The following is a 16,179-nucleotide window of genomic DNA, read 5'->3' as shown; positions in this document are numbered from 1 at the left end:
ATAAGGTGCAATGAAGACTTTCAAGGAGGATACCAGAATGGAAGGGATTATGTCAAGCAGGAAAACCTGAACAGGTTGACTCTCTTCTCAAGAGGAAGAGGAAAAGGAAAAAGAAAAGGCTCAATGTGACCAGATTGTGCAAGAAGCGCTGATGTACTTAAGGAGAAAGTTCCAAATCTCACAACACCAGGTTATAGTCCAACAGGTTTAATTGGAAGTACAAGCTTTCGTAGCACTGCTCCTTCATCAGGGAGCTAGTGGGGCAGGATCATATGACACAGAATTTATAGCAAATAAATGTGTCCCATGATTTTGCCCACTAGCTACCTGACAAAGGAGCAGCACTCCGAAAGCTAGTGCTTCCAAATAAACCTATTGAACTATAACCTGGTGTTGTGTGATTTTTAACTTTGTCTACCCCGTTCCAACACCGGCATCTCCACATCATTGTACTTAAGGAGACTAGTTGGCCTTAAATGGCCTGATACTCGCCATATATTCCAGGTAATTTTGGACAGAATGGGATATTCCCTTCAGTATCTACACTCAATCTATTTTAATGTTTTATTAATGCTTGAACTACAATACTTACAACACAAAACAGTGTAAAATATAAATGCCTGCATTTGAGGCAGTAACATGAACGGTTTCACTTTCAACAGGATATATCCTGATTAATAGGGTAAAACAAAGAAGATCTAAAGGATGACTTTTTCCACCGGTTTTAACCATATCTAAAGCCTTCCACAACTTTAGATCAAGCCCCTCTTACTCAGGGAGTTGATTTAATACCGTAAGTTACAGCGAGATGGAAAACATTAATAATTCACAACAGCTTTCTCGACACAGTTCCAATATTCTCAATCGTTCCATAACAAATAACAACTTCTTCCTTAAGCAATTGAATTATTGCCACGTCTTCTTTATTCCCTTTTGAATTTTTAGAATTAGGACTTTTCTAGCATTATTTATTTAATTACATTACTAACAGATTCTGAAGTAAACTGGCATCCAAGATCGGGCCATTGGAGATTAAATTGACTTGTGTCAGGCAAAGGCAATATCTGCTGCAAACGCCATCAAACTTAATGCTAAGAAATATAATCTTGAAACTTCAAAATCAATTCTATATCCCTAGATATTCATCGTGCTCAAAACTAGTAATTCATTATTGTGACAGGGAAAAAATGGATCCTAGATAAGGAAATGGAATGAGATTGTGAAACAACGTGCTCTAATTACTAAGTAAAGGGGTACCCACATCCAGGTATTCATCCAGTCCTAGTTTGGTGAACTCATATTGGAGATGCACTCGGAAATTCATATCCTCTACAGAATGGACTACAATGTTAATAAACTGCATACAGGCCACCTAGAAGCAAACAAAGATTTAAAAAATTACAATTAGTAGAATTCTATCTTTAGACATTCAACTGATAAAATAAAAAGTATACCTTCATCCTATAATAGCTACATTTTCAGTCTGGATTTAAAACCATTTAATCCAACTTAAAATGTAACAATGACTCAAAGCACTTGTCAATAACAACGATTTGGCATTTGCTTTATAAATTACTTTAATATCAATGGCATTGAGTGCTATTATCTTGAGAACAACTAATTTTCTGAAACAACCTGTTGAATATTTTAGTAGAATGAGAAGAACATTAATGTGGACATTAAAACCACAAGGTCTTTCAAGTGCAAGTTGAGGTGTATTTGTTCAGATTTATTGGATTAAGAAAACCATTAGGAATAAATAATTTTAGCATACAACATAAAATCCTGTGCATAAGATGCACCTTTTTTTCCTTAAACAACAGTCCATAATAAAGACTGAAGGCATACCCAAATTAAAGTCCTGGACATACAGTAGAATAATAACTGCAAGTGTAGCTGAAAGATCTAGTGTTTTAACTATTGTGCCTAACTCTAATCACAGAGACAAAGAGACATGTGACCTCAAGAGAGGAGACAGAAGACATATCTCGGTCTGACCAGAGTATGAAAAGTCTGTTTTTCAACTTAGAACGTAGATTATCTTACACAAGTTAATAACCCAATAAATGAAGCATAAAAAGCTTACTTTGGAATTGACTTCCTTCCATTACATTAATGACAACGTCAGAGGTTTGAACAATTAAGAAAATAGTGCCATGATGAAAATTGCGTTACAGAGCATTTTATGTCAAGGTACTGTGGAGCTTATTCAAGGAACAGCTACTGCGTGTCCTTGATAAGTATGTACTTCAGGCAGGGAGGAAATGGTCGAGCGAGGGAGTCGTGGTTTACTAAAGATGTTGAATCTCTTAACATAAGCCTTCTTCCTCTTGACAAGATGAGACCTGAAGGCTCAGTTAGGACACTTGAGAGTTACAACTTAGCCAGGAAAGACCTAAAGAGAGAACTAAGAGGAGCCAGGAGGGGACATGAGAAGTCGTGGGCAGATAGGATCAAGGAAAACCCTAAAGCTTTCTATAAGTATATCAGGAATAAAAGAATGACTCGAGTAAGATTAGGGCCAATCAAGGAGAGTAGTGGGAAGTTGTGCATAGAGTCAGAGGAGATAGGATAAGCGCTAAATGAATAATTTTTGTCGGTATGCACACTGGAGAAAGAATGTTGTTGAGGAGAATACCGAGATACAGGCTACTAGACTAGACGGGGTTGAGGTTCATAAGGAGGAGATGTTAGCAATTCTGAAAAGTGTGAAAACAGATACGTCCCCTGCGCTGGATGGGATATATCCTCGGATTTTCTGGGAAGCCAGGGAGGAGATTGCTGAGCCTTTGGCTATGATCTTTATATCATCATTGTCTACAGGAATAGTGCCAACACACTGGAGGATAGCAAATGTTGTCTCCTTGTTGAAGAAGGGGAGTCGGGACAACCCTGGCAATTATAGACCAGTCAGCCTTACTTTGGTTGTGGGTAAAGATTAGATTAGATTAGATTACTTACAGATTAGATTACTTACAGTGTGGAAACAGGCCCTTCGGCCCAACAAGTCCACACTGCCCCGCCGAAGCGCAACCCACCCATACCCCTGCATTTACCCCTTACCTAACACTACGGGCAATTTAGCATGGCCAATTTACCTGACCTGCACATCTTTGGACTGTGGGAGGAAACCGGAGCACCCGGAGGAAACCCACGCAGACACAGGGAGAACGTGCAAACTCCACACAGTCAGTCGCCTGAGGCATGAATTGAACCCGGGTCTCTGGTGCTGTAAGGCAGCAGTGCTAACCACTGTGCCACCGTGCCGCCCATAAAGTGTAGGAAAAGGTTAAAAGAGGTAGGATTTATAATCATCTAGAAAGGAATAAGTTGATTAGGGATAGTCAACACGGTTTTGTGAAGGGTAGGTAGTGTCTCACAAGCCTTAGAGTTATAGAACATAGAACATTACAGTGCAGTACAGGCCCTTCGGCCCTCGATGTTGCACCACCCTGTCATACTAATCTGAAGCCCATCCCACCTACACTATTCCATGTACATCCATATGTCTGTCCAATGACGACTTAAATGCACTTAAACTTGGCGAATCTACTACTGTTGCAGGCAAAGCATTCCATACCCTTACTACTCTGAGTAAAGAAACTACCTCTGACATCTGTCTTATACCTAGCTCCCTTCACTTTAGAGTTGTGTCCCCTCATGTTTGCCGTTCCCATACTTGAAAAAAAGCTCTCCCTGTCCATCCTATCTAACCCTCTGATTATCTTGTAGGTCTCTATTAAGTCACCTCTGAAACTTCTTCTCTCTAACGAGAACAGCCTCAAGGCCCCCAATCTTTCCTCGTAAGGCATTCCTTCCATACCAGGCAACAGCCTAGTAAATCTCCTCTGCACCCTTTCCAAAGCTTCCACATCCTTCTTATAATGTGGTGACCAGAACTGTACACAATACTCCAAGTGTGGCCGTACCAGAGCTTTGTACAGCTGCAGCGTAACCTCCTGGTTCCAGAACTCAATCCCTCTATTAATAAAGGCCAAAACACTGTATGCCTTCTTAACAACTCTGTCAATCTGGGTGGCAACTTTCAGAGATCTGTATACATGGACACTGAGATCTCTCTGCTCATCTGCACTCCCAAGAACCTTACCATTAGCCCAGTACTTTGCATTCCGATTACTCCGTCCAAAGTGTATCACCTCACACTTGTCCACATTAAACTCCATTTGCCACCTCTCAGCCCAGCTCTGCATCCTATCTATGTCTCTCTGCAACCTACTACATCCTTCGTCACTATCCACAACTCCACCGACCTTAGTGTCGTCCACAAATTTACTAACCACCCTTCTAAGCCCTCATCCAGGTCATTTATCAAAATGACGAACAGCAGAGGGCCCAACTACAACCCTCTGTTTTCTTTCAGCAAGCCAATTACTGATCCAAACTGCTATGTCTCCCACAATCCCATTCCTCCGCATTTTGTATAATAGCCTACTGTGGGGAACCTTATCGAACGCCTTGCTGAAATCCATATACACCACATCAACCGGTTTACTCTCATCTACCTGTTTGGTCACTTTGTCAAAAAACTCAATAAGATTTGTTAGGCACAACCTACCCTTCATAAAACCGTGCTGACTGTCCCTGATCAGATTATTCTTTTCTAGATGGTTATAAATCCTATCTCTTATAAACTTTGTTCTTTGAGAAGGTGACCAAACAGGTGGATGAGGGTAGTTGATGTGGTGTATATGGATTTCAGTCAGGCTATTGCACAATATAGGGTGATTTAGTGGTTTGGATCAGAAATTGGCTTGCTGAAAGAAGACAGAGGGTGGTGGTTGATGGGAAATATTCATCCTGGAGTTCAGTTATTAGTGGTCTACCACAAGGATCTGTTTTGGGCCCACTGCTGTTTGTCATTTTTATGAATAACCTGGATGAGGGTTAGTAAATTTGCAGATTACACTAAGGTCAGTGGAGTGGTGGACAATGCTGAAGGATGTTGCAGGTTACAGAGGAACATAGATAAGCTGCAGAGCTGGGCTGAGAGGTGGCAAATGGAGTTTAATGTAGAAAAGTGTGAGGTGATTCGCTTTGGAAGGAGTAACAGAAATAAAGAGTAGTGGGCTAACAGTAAGATTCTTGGTAGTGTAGATAAACAGAGATATCTCGGTGTCCATGGACATAGATCGTTGAAAGTTGCCACCAGGCTGATAGGGTTGTTAAGAAGGCATAAAATGCATTAGCTTTTACTGGTAGAGGGATTGAGTTTCGGAGCCAAGAGATCATGTTGCAGCTGTAGGGAACTCTGCTGCAGCCACACTTGGAGTACTGCGTATAGTTCTGGTCACTGCATTATAGGAAAGACGTGGAAGCGTTGGAAAGGGTTCAGAACCAATTTACAAGGGTGTTGTCTGGTATGGAGGGAAGGTCTTTTGAAGAAAGGCCAAGGGACTTGAGGATGTTTTCATTAGAGAGAAGAAGTTTGAGAGGTGATTTAATTGAGACGTGATTTAATTGAGACATATAAGACAATCAGAGTGTTATATCGGATGGACAGTGAGACCTTTTTCCTTGAATGGTGATAGCTAGCACGAGAAGACATAGCTTTAAATTGAGGTGTGATAGATAGAGGACAGATGTCAGAGGTAGTTTCTTTACTCAGAGTAGTAGGGGTGTGGAATGCACTGCCTGCAACAATAGTAGACTCGTCAACTTTAAAGGCATTTAAATCGTCATTGGTTAAACATATGGATGAAAATGAAATAGTGCAGGATGGGTAGACTTCAGATTGGTCCCACAGGTCAGCGCAACATTGAGGGTTGACGGGCCTGTACTGTGCTGTAATGTTCTATGAACTCCAGTGTCACAAATTTATGTTTTACTGTTTTATCAGAAAATTCTCAAAGAAATATTATTCACATTGCACCCTTCTTCATTTCAACGCAGCATGTGGCTGTGGTTTGTGTTACAGATATAAATAGTCTCCACATTATTCAGTAATTTTATCCACTAGCAGTTTTTTTTTCCTCTTCCAGCCAACTGCAGAACATTCTCGTTGATCTCCACCAAACTCTGACCATTCTCTACACATTAACAGTTCAATGATTGTAAACCAGTGGACCAGATCTCTGCAGTCCTGCCAAATCCAATTATGGAGTACAGGAACAATACAATTCATAAACATGCCCATCCTTAATGATGAAGTGAGTTCTTCAGTGGAAAGAACAAGACCAAAGCTTCAGCCAGAAATGTCCAGGCGATCCAACGCAGACTCCTCTTAATGTCCTAGCATCACAGAGTCCATCTTCAGACAATTTCATTCACTATAGCAGGTGAAGCACTAGCTAATTGCATTGGATATAGCAAAATATACAGATCCTGACAATATCTTGACTGCTATACTGATGCTTCAGAATAAGCCACTTCCCTCATTAAGTTATTTCAGTACAGCTGCAAAACTGGCATCAACTCAATAATGTATTAAATGCCCAGGTATACCACATCCATGAAAAACAGGAAAAAAGTATAATGCAGCTCAATAACACTCCATTCATCTACCATTAATGATCAGGAACGTGAAGGTGCCAGTATTGGACTGGGGTGGACAAAATCCGAAATCACATAACATCAGGCAATAGTCCAACAGGTTTACTTGAAATCACAAACTTACAGAGCACTGCCCCTTCATCAGGTGACGTGTACTTCAAAAGCCTGCGATTTCGAATAACCTGTTGGACTATAACCTGGTGTCGTGTGATTTCTAAGCTGCTCATTAATGTGCAGTTTTGGATTCCACCAAGGCCACCAGCTTTGACCTCATTATAGTCTTATTCAAACATAAAAAAAAACCAGCTGAATTCAAGAGATGAGGTGAGAGGGCCTGCTCTCAATACCAGTTTGCCCAATCATGATATTATGCAGCACTAGTAAAATGGAAGTCAGTGGAAATTAAAGGCAAAATGGAGCCAGACGTAACACAAAGCTAGACAATTGTACTTCTACAACTTGAATCATCTCAGCTTCAGGATATCTTTGCAGGAATTCCTCCGAGTAGTGCCCAACCATCTTCAGCTGCTCCATTAATCACCATCCCTCTATCATAAAGTGTGAAATGGAGCTAATTGTACAATGTTCAGCATAATTCACCTCTCCTCAGATACTGAAGTAGCCAATATCTACATGGAGAAAGACTTGGACAACATCCAGGCTTGCACTGATAAAGAACAAGTAACATTCATACATGAGTGCCAGACAATCATCTCCAACAAGAGATACCTTAACTATCTCCCCTTGACACTCAATATTATTACCATCACTGAATCCACCACTGTAAACATCCAGGATGTTATCACTGACAATAAACTTAACTAGGCCAGCCATGTAAATACTGTGGCTACAGGTCAGAGGGAATTCTGCAAAAATTAACCCAACACCTGTTACACCAATGCCGGTTGACAATTTACAAGACATAAGTCAGGAATATGATGGAATACTCTTGACAGTGACATGGCATGGGGGGCTGATTTTCCTTCAACTATCATGATGTGATACTTATGCTCGATATCTTAATATACGAAGGAGATGTGAGACACCAGCGAATTCACTAAACTTTTATTTCAGCACCTGATATCTACATACCACAACAGCCACAAGCACTTGCACCTCCAGGTTCAAGTTAAACACTTCATTGTACTGAAGCATGTTTCCCCTTCGCGTGTCTTGCTGCAAGAACACTCCATAAGATGGTGAGGAAATTTTTCTACCATCACGTCACATATCAGCACACAAGGACACCACGAGCATGTCCTTTAAAAGATATAGTAGATATCTGTTATGAGGCATAATACAACAGTCTCCACCTGCCCAGATAAGTGCAGGTCTAACAACAGTCAGAAAGAGTCAATATCATCGAGGACAGAACAGCATACCTAATTCGATTAGATTCCCTACAGTGTGGAAACAGGCTCTTCAGCCCAACAAGTCCATAACGACCCTCCGAAGAGGAACCCACCCAAACCCATTCTCCTACATTTACCCATGAGTAATGCACCTAATACTATGGGCAATTTAGCATAGCCAATTCACCTAACCTGCACACCTTCGGACTGTGGGAGGAAACCGGAGCACCCGCATGAAACCCATGCAGACACGGGGAGAACGTGCAAACTCCACACAGTTGCCAGAGGCAGGAATTGAATTCCTTGTGCTGTGAGGTAGCAGTGCTAACCACTGAGCCATCGTGCTGCCCCATCCACATTAATCCACAGTAATTGAAACCCCATCCACATTCATTCCTTAAATATTCCTTAAACATTCCTCAAAACATTCATTCCCTCCACACAGTCACAGAGGGCAGCAGTGTGTACCATGTTCTAAAATGTACTGCAGCAACTTGCCAAGCTTTCTCCAACAAAACCCATGAGGTCCACAAACAATACAATGACAGTGGCACCAGACGCATGGGAACTCTACTAAGTTCCTCCCCAAATCACACACCATGCTGATTTGGAACATATTGTTGCTCTTTCACAATCACTTGGTCAAAATCCTGAAACTCCTTCCCTAAAAGCACTCTGGCTGCACCTAACCACTTGGTCAGCAGCCGTTCTAGAACATGGCTCAACACCACATTGTTTTGGGGAATCAGGAAGGGTACTAAGTACCAACCTTGTGAGATACACACATAAAATATCCATTAATGAGAAAAAAAAGTTGCAATGCTGCATAGATTCAAAAGAAAAATATGCGCTGTTAAGCAAAAAAAAGTTGAGATGCCTGAAGATTAAGTTTATAACTATTACCTCAGTCATTGACTAATCCAACATTTTCTTAATTATGTCTATCCACAGTAGAAATCAGCAGGAAATTCATCTGGAGGGCTAATACATTGTAACAAAGAACTCATGAAGGGTGTGAGATTAATTGAGTTCATGTATTGCTTACCATGAAGTCAATGTTATTGTCTTCGTTTCGGAAATGTTCCATTAGCTTTTCAAAACGGTGCTTTTCACCACACACCTGAGGTGACATAAAGAGAAAAAAATTAAACATTCAGAAACTCAAAACAATAATAACATTCCATTTAAACACTAGGGGGTGCTCTATGTATAGATTCTGAACCATTTTAATGAGCAACATTGCTGTATACAGCCAATGATACCCACTATAATTTTCTCTAAGTGTTGGTAGATCAGCTGGGAAATAATAGTTATTTCTCTCAAATAAACAAATAAATAGTCAGACAGCACACAATCTACATAGTTGATTCTACACTGGTGCTATGTAATCTAGCTATGCGTCTATTTCTAAACCTGGGAGATAACCTTAAATGTTCTCTTCATTGGGAATTCTAATTCCAAGCTCTGCCTTATCCAAAAAAAATCCAAACTGTGTGATTTGCATAGCAAGGAGATGCAAGGGCTTCTGAATGAGCACAAGGTGGAAGTCTCCCAGTTCCGTGTTGCCAAGGTAACCGGAAGAGCTTGCATTCAAGCTTCCAAGACCTATATTGTTTGTAAGTCTGCGACTGGAGACTTAAGGTTCTCACTCTCCAGTTGACAATAATGAGGTTTCACAGAAAAAGAGAAAGGCAAGTCTTTAGATCTCAGGCCCAAGAAGTTTAAGGCAAGCCAGACAAATTAACACATGACTGTCCATGCTTAAGAGCGGCTGAGCAAAATATATGCCAAAAAAAAAAATAGGTTAGGGAAAGGCCTTCAAAAATATTCCGATAAACTGCAAGATGTCCCTAAACCAATGGTTCATTTTGTGAGAATACTCAGTGAAGATAAATTACAGTACAGTTGGGGGTTGGTTGCATGGAAAATCAAAAAGGTAAAGAAGGTCGGATAGCAGGTTAGCGATGGGTTCATAATTACCCAAAAATAAAAGAAAAGGACAGAATGTGCGAATGTCATATTGTACAAAGGAACCATAAATGTGTACATAAACTTGATTTTAGAACAAACTTTAAAGGCTTCATATCTTAATGCACAAAGTATTCTGAATAAGGTAGATGAATGTGTGGTTTTGTTGGGGGGGGGGTGGGGGGTGTTGGTGACCATTCACAGCTCTGGAGTGATTATTAACGTGTCCAGAACAACTAATAGGTATGAAACATGTCATTGAAAGGTGGATGAGCAGAGGGGTGTTCATAAGAAATGAAACAAAATTAAATTGATAGAAATAAGTGATACAGGGTCCAAAGCTGTGAAGCCTGCATGGGTACAGTTGAGGAAACATTGAAGAAAAGTGGCCCTGGTGGGAGTTATGAACCGGCCGGCTAGCAGTAGGCAGGCTGTGGAGCAGAAGGTATATCAGGAAATAGAAAGGCAAGAGAGAAAGGTACTATTACAATATTCATGAAGGACTTCAAAATGCAAGTGGACTGAGAAAATCAGGCTGCTAACAGATCCCAAGAAAAGGAATTTGTGAAATGTCTACAAGACAGCTTGTGGTAGAGCCCACGAGGGAGCAGGCAATTCTGGATTTGGTGATCTGTAACAAGGCAGATTTGAGAGCTGAAAGTGAAGGAACCCCTGGGGACACTGACTCGCCAGTAATACAATTCACCCTGCAGTTTGAGAAGAGGAAAGCTTCAATCTGATGGCATTACAATCAAGTAAAGGTAACCACAAAGACATGAGGGAAGGGCTGACAGGAACTGATTGGAAGGGGAGCCCAGCAGGGAAGGTGGTGAAACAGCAATGGCATCAATTGCTGGGGATAATTCGGGAGATACAACAGAAATTCATCCCAAGAAAGCAGAAACATACTGAGGGGAGGATAAGGCAACCAAGGCTAACAAGTTAAAAATCACACAACACCAGGTTATAGTCCAACAGGTTTAATTGGAAGCACACTAGCTTTCGGAGCGACGCCCCTTCATCAGGTGTTGTGTGATTTTAAACTTTGTACACCCCAGTCCAACACCGGAATCTCTGAATCAAGGCTAACAAGGGAAGTCAAGGACAGAAAAAAAGCAAAACAAAAACATACAATGTGGTGGAGATTAATGAGAAGCCAGAGGATTACGAAGCCTTTTAAATACCAGCTAAAGACGACAACTAAGTCAGCAATAAGATAGGAGAAGATGAAATATGAGAATATACTAGCTAGTAATATAAAAGAAGTAGAAGTGAGGCAATTACTGATGAAGAGCATATGCCTGAAACGTCGACTCTCCCGTTCCTCAGATGCTGCCTGACCTGCTGTGCTTTTCCAGCGCCACACTTTTTGACAGTAATATAAAAGACAACTGCAAAAAGTTGTTTAGATATCTAAAAGGTAAGAGAGAGGGAAGGCTGCACACTGGACTGCTGGAAAATGAGGCTGGAGAAGTAGTAGTGGGAACAAAGAAATGATGGAGGAACTGAATAGGTACTTTGTATCCGTTTTCACAGCGAAGACATCAGCATAATACCAGGACTTTGAGAGAGTCGGGAGCAGATGTTGAGTGTAGTGACCACCACTAAGGAGTCATGATTTGGAGATGCCAGTGTTGGACTGGGGTGTACAAAGTTAAGAATCATACAACACCAGGTTAGAGTCCAACAGGGTTAATTGGAAGCACTAGCTTTCGGAGCGCTGCCCCTTCATCAGGTGGTTGTGGAGAACACAATTTTAAGGCACAAAATTTATAGCAAAAGTTTAGAGTGTGATGTAACTGAAATTATACATTGGAAAATACCTTGGTTGTCTGTTGAGTCTTTCATCTGTTCGAATACCATGATAGTTTCACTTCTTTCATATGTAAATCACAAAACCTTTTTTTAATGTAAAGTTACATTCTCAGGTTAACTGTAACAATTAGTTTTAGCCAGATAATAAGTTGAAGATGTTAGCCCCCTGTGTTCTCTGTCTGTGCCATAATGTTTAGATGGATTTTAATCTAAAAAGTGAGTTAACAGAGTCGTACATGAATCCATGCAGTTTTTGAGCAAAGTACACTGTAACTCTGCAAGTACAAATTGACCCCACGAACGTATATGTGTGCGCATCTCTCTGGGATGGGGGGTTGAGAGAGTGAGAGAGAGAGTGTATATGTGTGTGTATGTGAGTGTAGAGTGTCTAAGTCTGTGAGGGGATGCATGTGGGAGTGTGGGAGTGTGTGTCTCTGTAGGATGTGTGTCTGGGAGAGAGCGATAGCGCGCGCGAGAGAGAGAGAGCGCGAGAGTGTATATATAGAGGAGTGTCTGTGTGCGTGTGTATAGGAGCGTCTGTGTGTGCGTATAGTGCAATGGTGGTCACCTGTCGTGTGACATGAACCCAAGGTCCTGGTTGAGGCCCTCCCTATGGGTGTCTTACAACTGAGTCCTCCACAACCTCCTGATGAAGGAGCAGCGCTCCGAAAGCTAGAGCTTCCAATTAAACCTGTTGGACTATAACCTGGTGTTGTGTGATTTTTAACCACTAAGGAGAAGACGCTGGGGAAGCTGAAAGGTCTGTAGGTGGACAAATCTGATGGTCCACACCCCAGGATTCTGAAGGGGATAGCTAAGGAGACTGGGGAGGCATTAATAATGATACTTTAGGGTTCAGTGGTGTCAGGGGTGGTCCCAGGAAACTGGAAAATAGCTCATATAACACCCCTGTTTAAGAAAGAAGGAAGGGAGGTAAAAGAATGGAAATCATAGGCCGGTCAGCCCGACCTCTGTCATTGCTAAGATTTTATGGTGTTATTAAGGATGAGATTGCTGAGTACTTGCAAGTGTACAGTAAAACAGGTCTGAGTCAGTACAGCTTCATCAAAGAAGATCATGCATGACACATTTGTTAGAATTCTTTGAGGAACAAGCAAGTTTGACAAAGGAGATCCATTGGATGAGACGTATTTGGAATTCCAGAAGGTCTTTGACAAGATGCTGCACAGGAGGCTGCTCAATAAGCTAAACCCATGGTGTTAGGTGCAGAAGGCAGAGAGTAGAGATACAGAATGGGAGCTGGTGATTATTGGAGTTCAACGGGTCCATGCTGAGACTTCAACAATTCACCTTATACATTAATGATCTTGATGAAGGAACTGAGGGCATTGTTGCTGAGATGGCAAATGACACAAAGATAGATGGAGGGTCAGGTAGTGTTGAGGAAGCGGGGATGCTGCAGAAAGATTTGGACAGGTGAGGAGAGTAGGCAAAGTAGCAGCAACTGAAATATAATGTAGGAAAATTTGAGATTATGCATTTTGGTTAGAAGAATAGAGCAAAAGGGGAGAGATGGTGAGAGATAGGTGAGAGAGCGAAAGATAGAGAGAAAATGAAATCAAGTCCAACGTGACTCTTTCCAAAGCTCCAAGACCACCTTCTGGTCCAGACTCCACTTTGTGGTGCAGGAGGAAATGTGCTCACATTTCTTCGACCAAAGATACCGACAGAGAGCTCAGTGATCAGCAACCTCAAGGAGAAAGCTCACAGTCTGATGTACTGAGAATCAGCAAATCTGCTCATGCTAAGTTATACCATGTCAACTGGACAGACAGCACTACCGCATGACCCTTCCTCTGTCTTTGTTGTTATTATGCAGGAGATTCTCAATAAAGCACTAACTCTTGATGAGTTGACCATCAAGTCCACGGAAAAGTGTAAAACCCTCAGAAGTAACAGCTTAGTGACTAAATTGCACTCAATTCTGTAGGCCAGAATTTAACCAGACACAGCAGGAAGTGAATGAGAGCAGGATTTTGACTGGCAACTTGTCAGAATCCATGAGGTAAGGCAAATCATTCTCCTCCCCAAGCAGAAGGGAAATCAGAAACTGGTAGTCCATTTCACTGTTTAAAGCAGACCACTAAATTCTGTCCAAGCTCATTGCTAATTAAGTCAAGACTGCTCTTGATTTGGTGATCCATTCTACTCGGCCCTGCAGCGTACCCAGCTGGAAGCTCTCTGATAACTTTACATTATGTGGGAATACCAATCAGTAATGTGCATGATGGTGGGTGCTCACCTGTCTCACGAGCTTGGACCAGGACATGGTCTTTGACAGAATATCATACATGTACATGGTGGATGAGCTCACCAAAAAACATTTTGTGGATTGGACCCAATGCTCCATTCAAATATCAGTAAGGCAATTTCAATCGAAAGTTGGAAATCAGAAAGCTTTACATTCAAATCTGGAATCAGGTTTGAACTTGCACCCCGCCCTGTTTGTGTGTTATTTTGATCCTTATGTCAAGTCTATACGGAAGAAGGCAGTTAGAATTGTGATAATCCCAGGCACTGGAAACACTCAGGTCAAAGTTGCCACTGTCAGTGCACTGCGCTGAACATTTGCGACAAGTTCAAATTGGCCTTGAGAACCAAGTTTTTGGCTGGCCAAATATTCCTTTGACCCCTGCACCTTCAGGTCAGACTATCTGATGTTACTTTGAATATTGTTCAGATCCCCAGAACCTGGAAGGAGCATGCAACTATAGTAAAATAGAAACTAGGCAGTCAAGAGCAACCTTCCTTTCCACTGTGACTAACTATCTGGGTCATTGAGACAGTCGATGTTGCAGTACGTGCCGCAGGTCTGACCATATCCCACTCCTGTGCTATGGCGATCCCACAAGCCTAATCTCCTGCTTTCTCTGGAGATCAAAAATGGACAATATCTGCACAAACATGATGTACAAATTTCTAAATATAGCAGAAACATCGTATCTAACGTAACCCTCATCCTGGCCACTTTTGTGTGTGGCTACATCAGATTGCGAGTAGACCCTTAGAACACAAACACCAACAGTCACACTGTGCAAATGTTCCACCTGTCCCTGGGTGTTATGAGGGATGTATCTGGTCAAGTTTCATTAAATTGGACAATGCCCCAAAACCAGCCCGCAAGGAGGAATTTCTGTAAAAAAAAACACCTTTGACGACATATCCACGAGCTAATGATCCACACAACATCCTTGGAGGCCCTGTGAAAAAGGAGGTGCTGGGCCTGTAGAATTGCTTCCTGGGAAGACTGTCAAACCAACTGACTGAATGTCTCATGACCAGAGCTTTCAAGCAAGCATGTAGGTTGGTTGGCAGTGAGTAGAACCCTCCCTGCCAGATCTTTCCTGCTGGGATTCTAACCGTCCACATGCTGCCCTTGAGGTGGGCGATGGTGGTGCAGAGGTGCTCAGTGTTGCTGCATATGTCCATCTCTTTCTAGAATGTGCTTTTGCAAAGTAGGCCTGGCAAAAAGATGCAGCTTCAAGTTTTTAAAGTGACACAAATAAAGACTCTGTGCTGTACAACTATTCCAAGGATACACACGAATTATATAAACATCAACCAACAAAAGGTGATTTCCAGTGCAAAGAGTCATTCACAACTCAATGTTGCGAGCTGACGCATTACAAGGTCCAGGATGACATATTAGCTGTTGCAAAGGTACAGAGGAAAAGATCGCTGTCTTAGCATTCTTCCTCCACAGTGAACCTGACAGAAACTCTTTGGGCTATATATTTGACATCTCATGGACACTGTAAATATTGACTATAACTGTAAGTGGAGTGCTTATGCCCGAAATGTCGATTCTCCTGTTCCTTGGATGCTGCCTGACCTGCTGCGCTTTTCCAGCAACACATTTTCAGCTCTGATCTCCAGCATCTGCAGTCCTCACTTTCTCCACAGTATTGAAAGAAACTGAGTTGCTTTGTTCTTTATAAAACGAATTGAACACTGTGTAATGTGCTTAAATAAACCATATGTAGCATAATTTGCATTAAAATCCAAGCGTAAATAAAAAAAAAGCAATTTTCATATGTTGGAGCGTCGCAATCATTATCAAGCATGTTGCACTATTAATATGAACAGATGCTAGGTGGCTGAATTAAATCGTATATAGGCTTAGTACAGATTTACCATACATATTAAGGCCAATGTATTTACAAAGCAGTGAGTGGTTAGATGAGCTCATATTCAGCAAAGTGCAAAGGCTTCATTAATTGTTGTACCACTCTGAATTGCTCACTTTAACTACAAGCCATAGTTTAGTTTAATGTCATAATTTATTGTATGATTTTTAATATTGCTAAGGCCTTTGAAAGTATGTGCAATTATAGTATATTCGCAAATAAATTAATTTACTTCACGACAAAATTTCTGCATTACAGAAATGAAGATTATTAAGTGGACTACTTTATTAACAAGTAGTATATGTAACAAAACAGTGTTCATAAGCAATCACTTTGGCGAAAGATGGAGAGTTTCATGACATACTGAACCACTGGTTAAATGCAAA

General features: G+C 41.4%; 1 protein-coding gene across 12 annotated transcripts in view; it reads right to left on the bottom strand.

Moving 5' to 3' along the window:
- LOC122551601 (formin-like protein 2) overlaps positions 1–16,179 on the bottom strand; it is a 263,974-nt gene that overhangs the window by 39,975 nt on the left and 207,820 nt on the right. For all 12 annotated transcript variants that reach the window (XR_006312144.1, XR_006312146.1, XR_006312145.1 and 9 more), the window contains exons 10-11: positions 8,908–8,982; positions 1,262–1,372 (exon numbers count right to left, since the gene is read on the bottom strand). Coding sequence is in view for 9 of the 12 variants with exons in the window: in XM_043693754.1 (XP_043549689.1) it covers positions 1,262–1,372; positions 8,908–8,982 (186 nt within the window). In the remaining 3 variants the exon portion in view is untranslated. The remainder of the gene's footprint in view (positions 1–1,261; positions 1,373–8,907; positions 8,983–16,179) is intronic.

The sequence above is a fragment of the Chiloscyllium plagiosum genome, chromosome 7, assembly GCF_004010195.1.
Source record: "Chiloscyllium plagiosum isolate BGI_BamShark_2017 chromosome 7, ASM401019v2, whole genome shotgun sequence".
NCBI lineage: Eukaryota > Metazoa > Chordata > Chondrichthyes > Orectolobiformes > Hemiscylliidae > Chiloscyllium > Chiloscyllium plagiosum.
The sequence above is the reverse complement of the archived record's forward strand: the minus strand, read 5'-3'. Positions and strand labels throughout refer to the sequence as shown.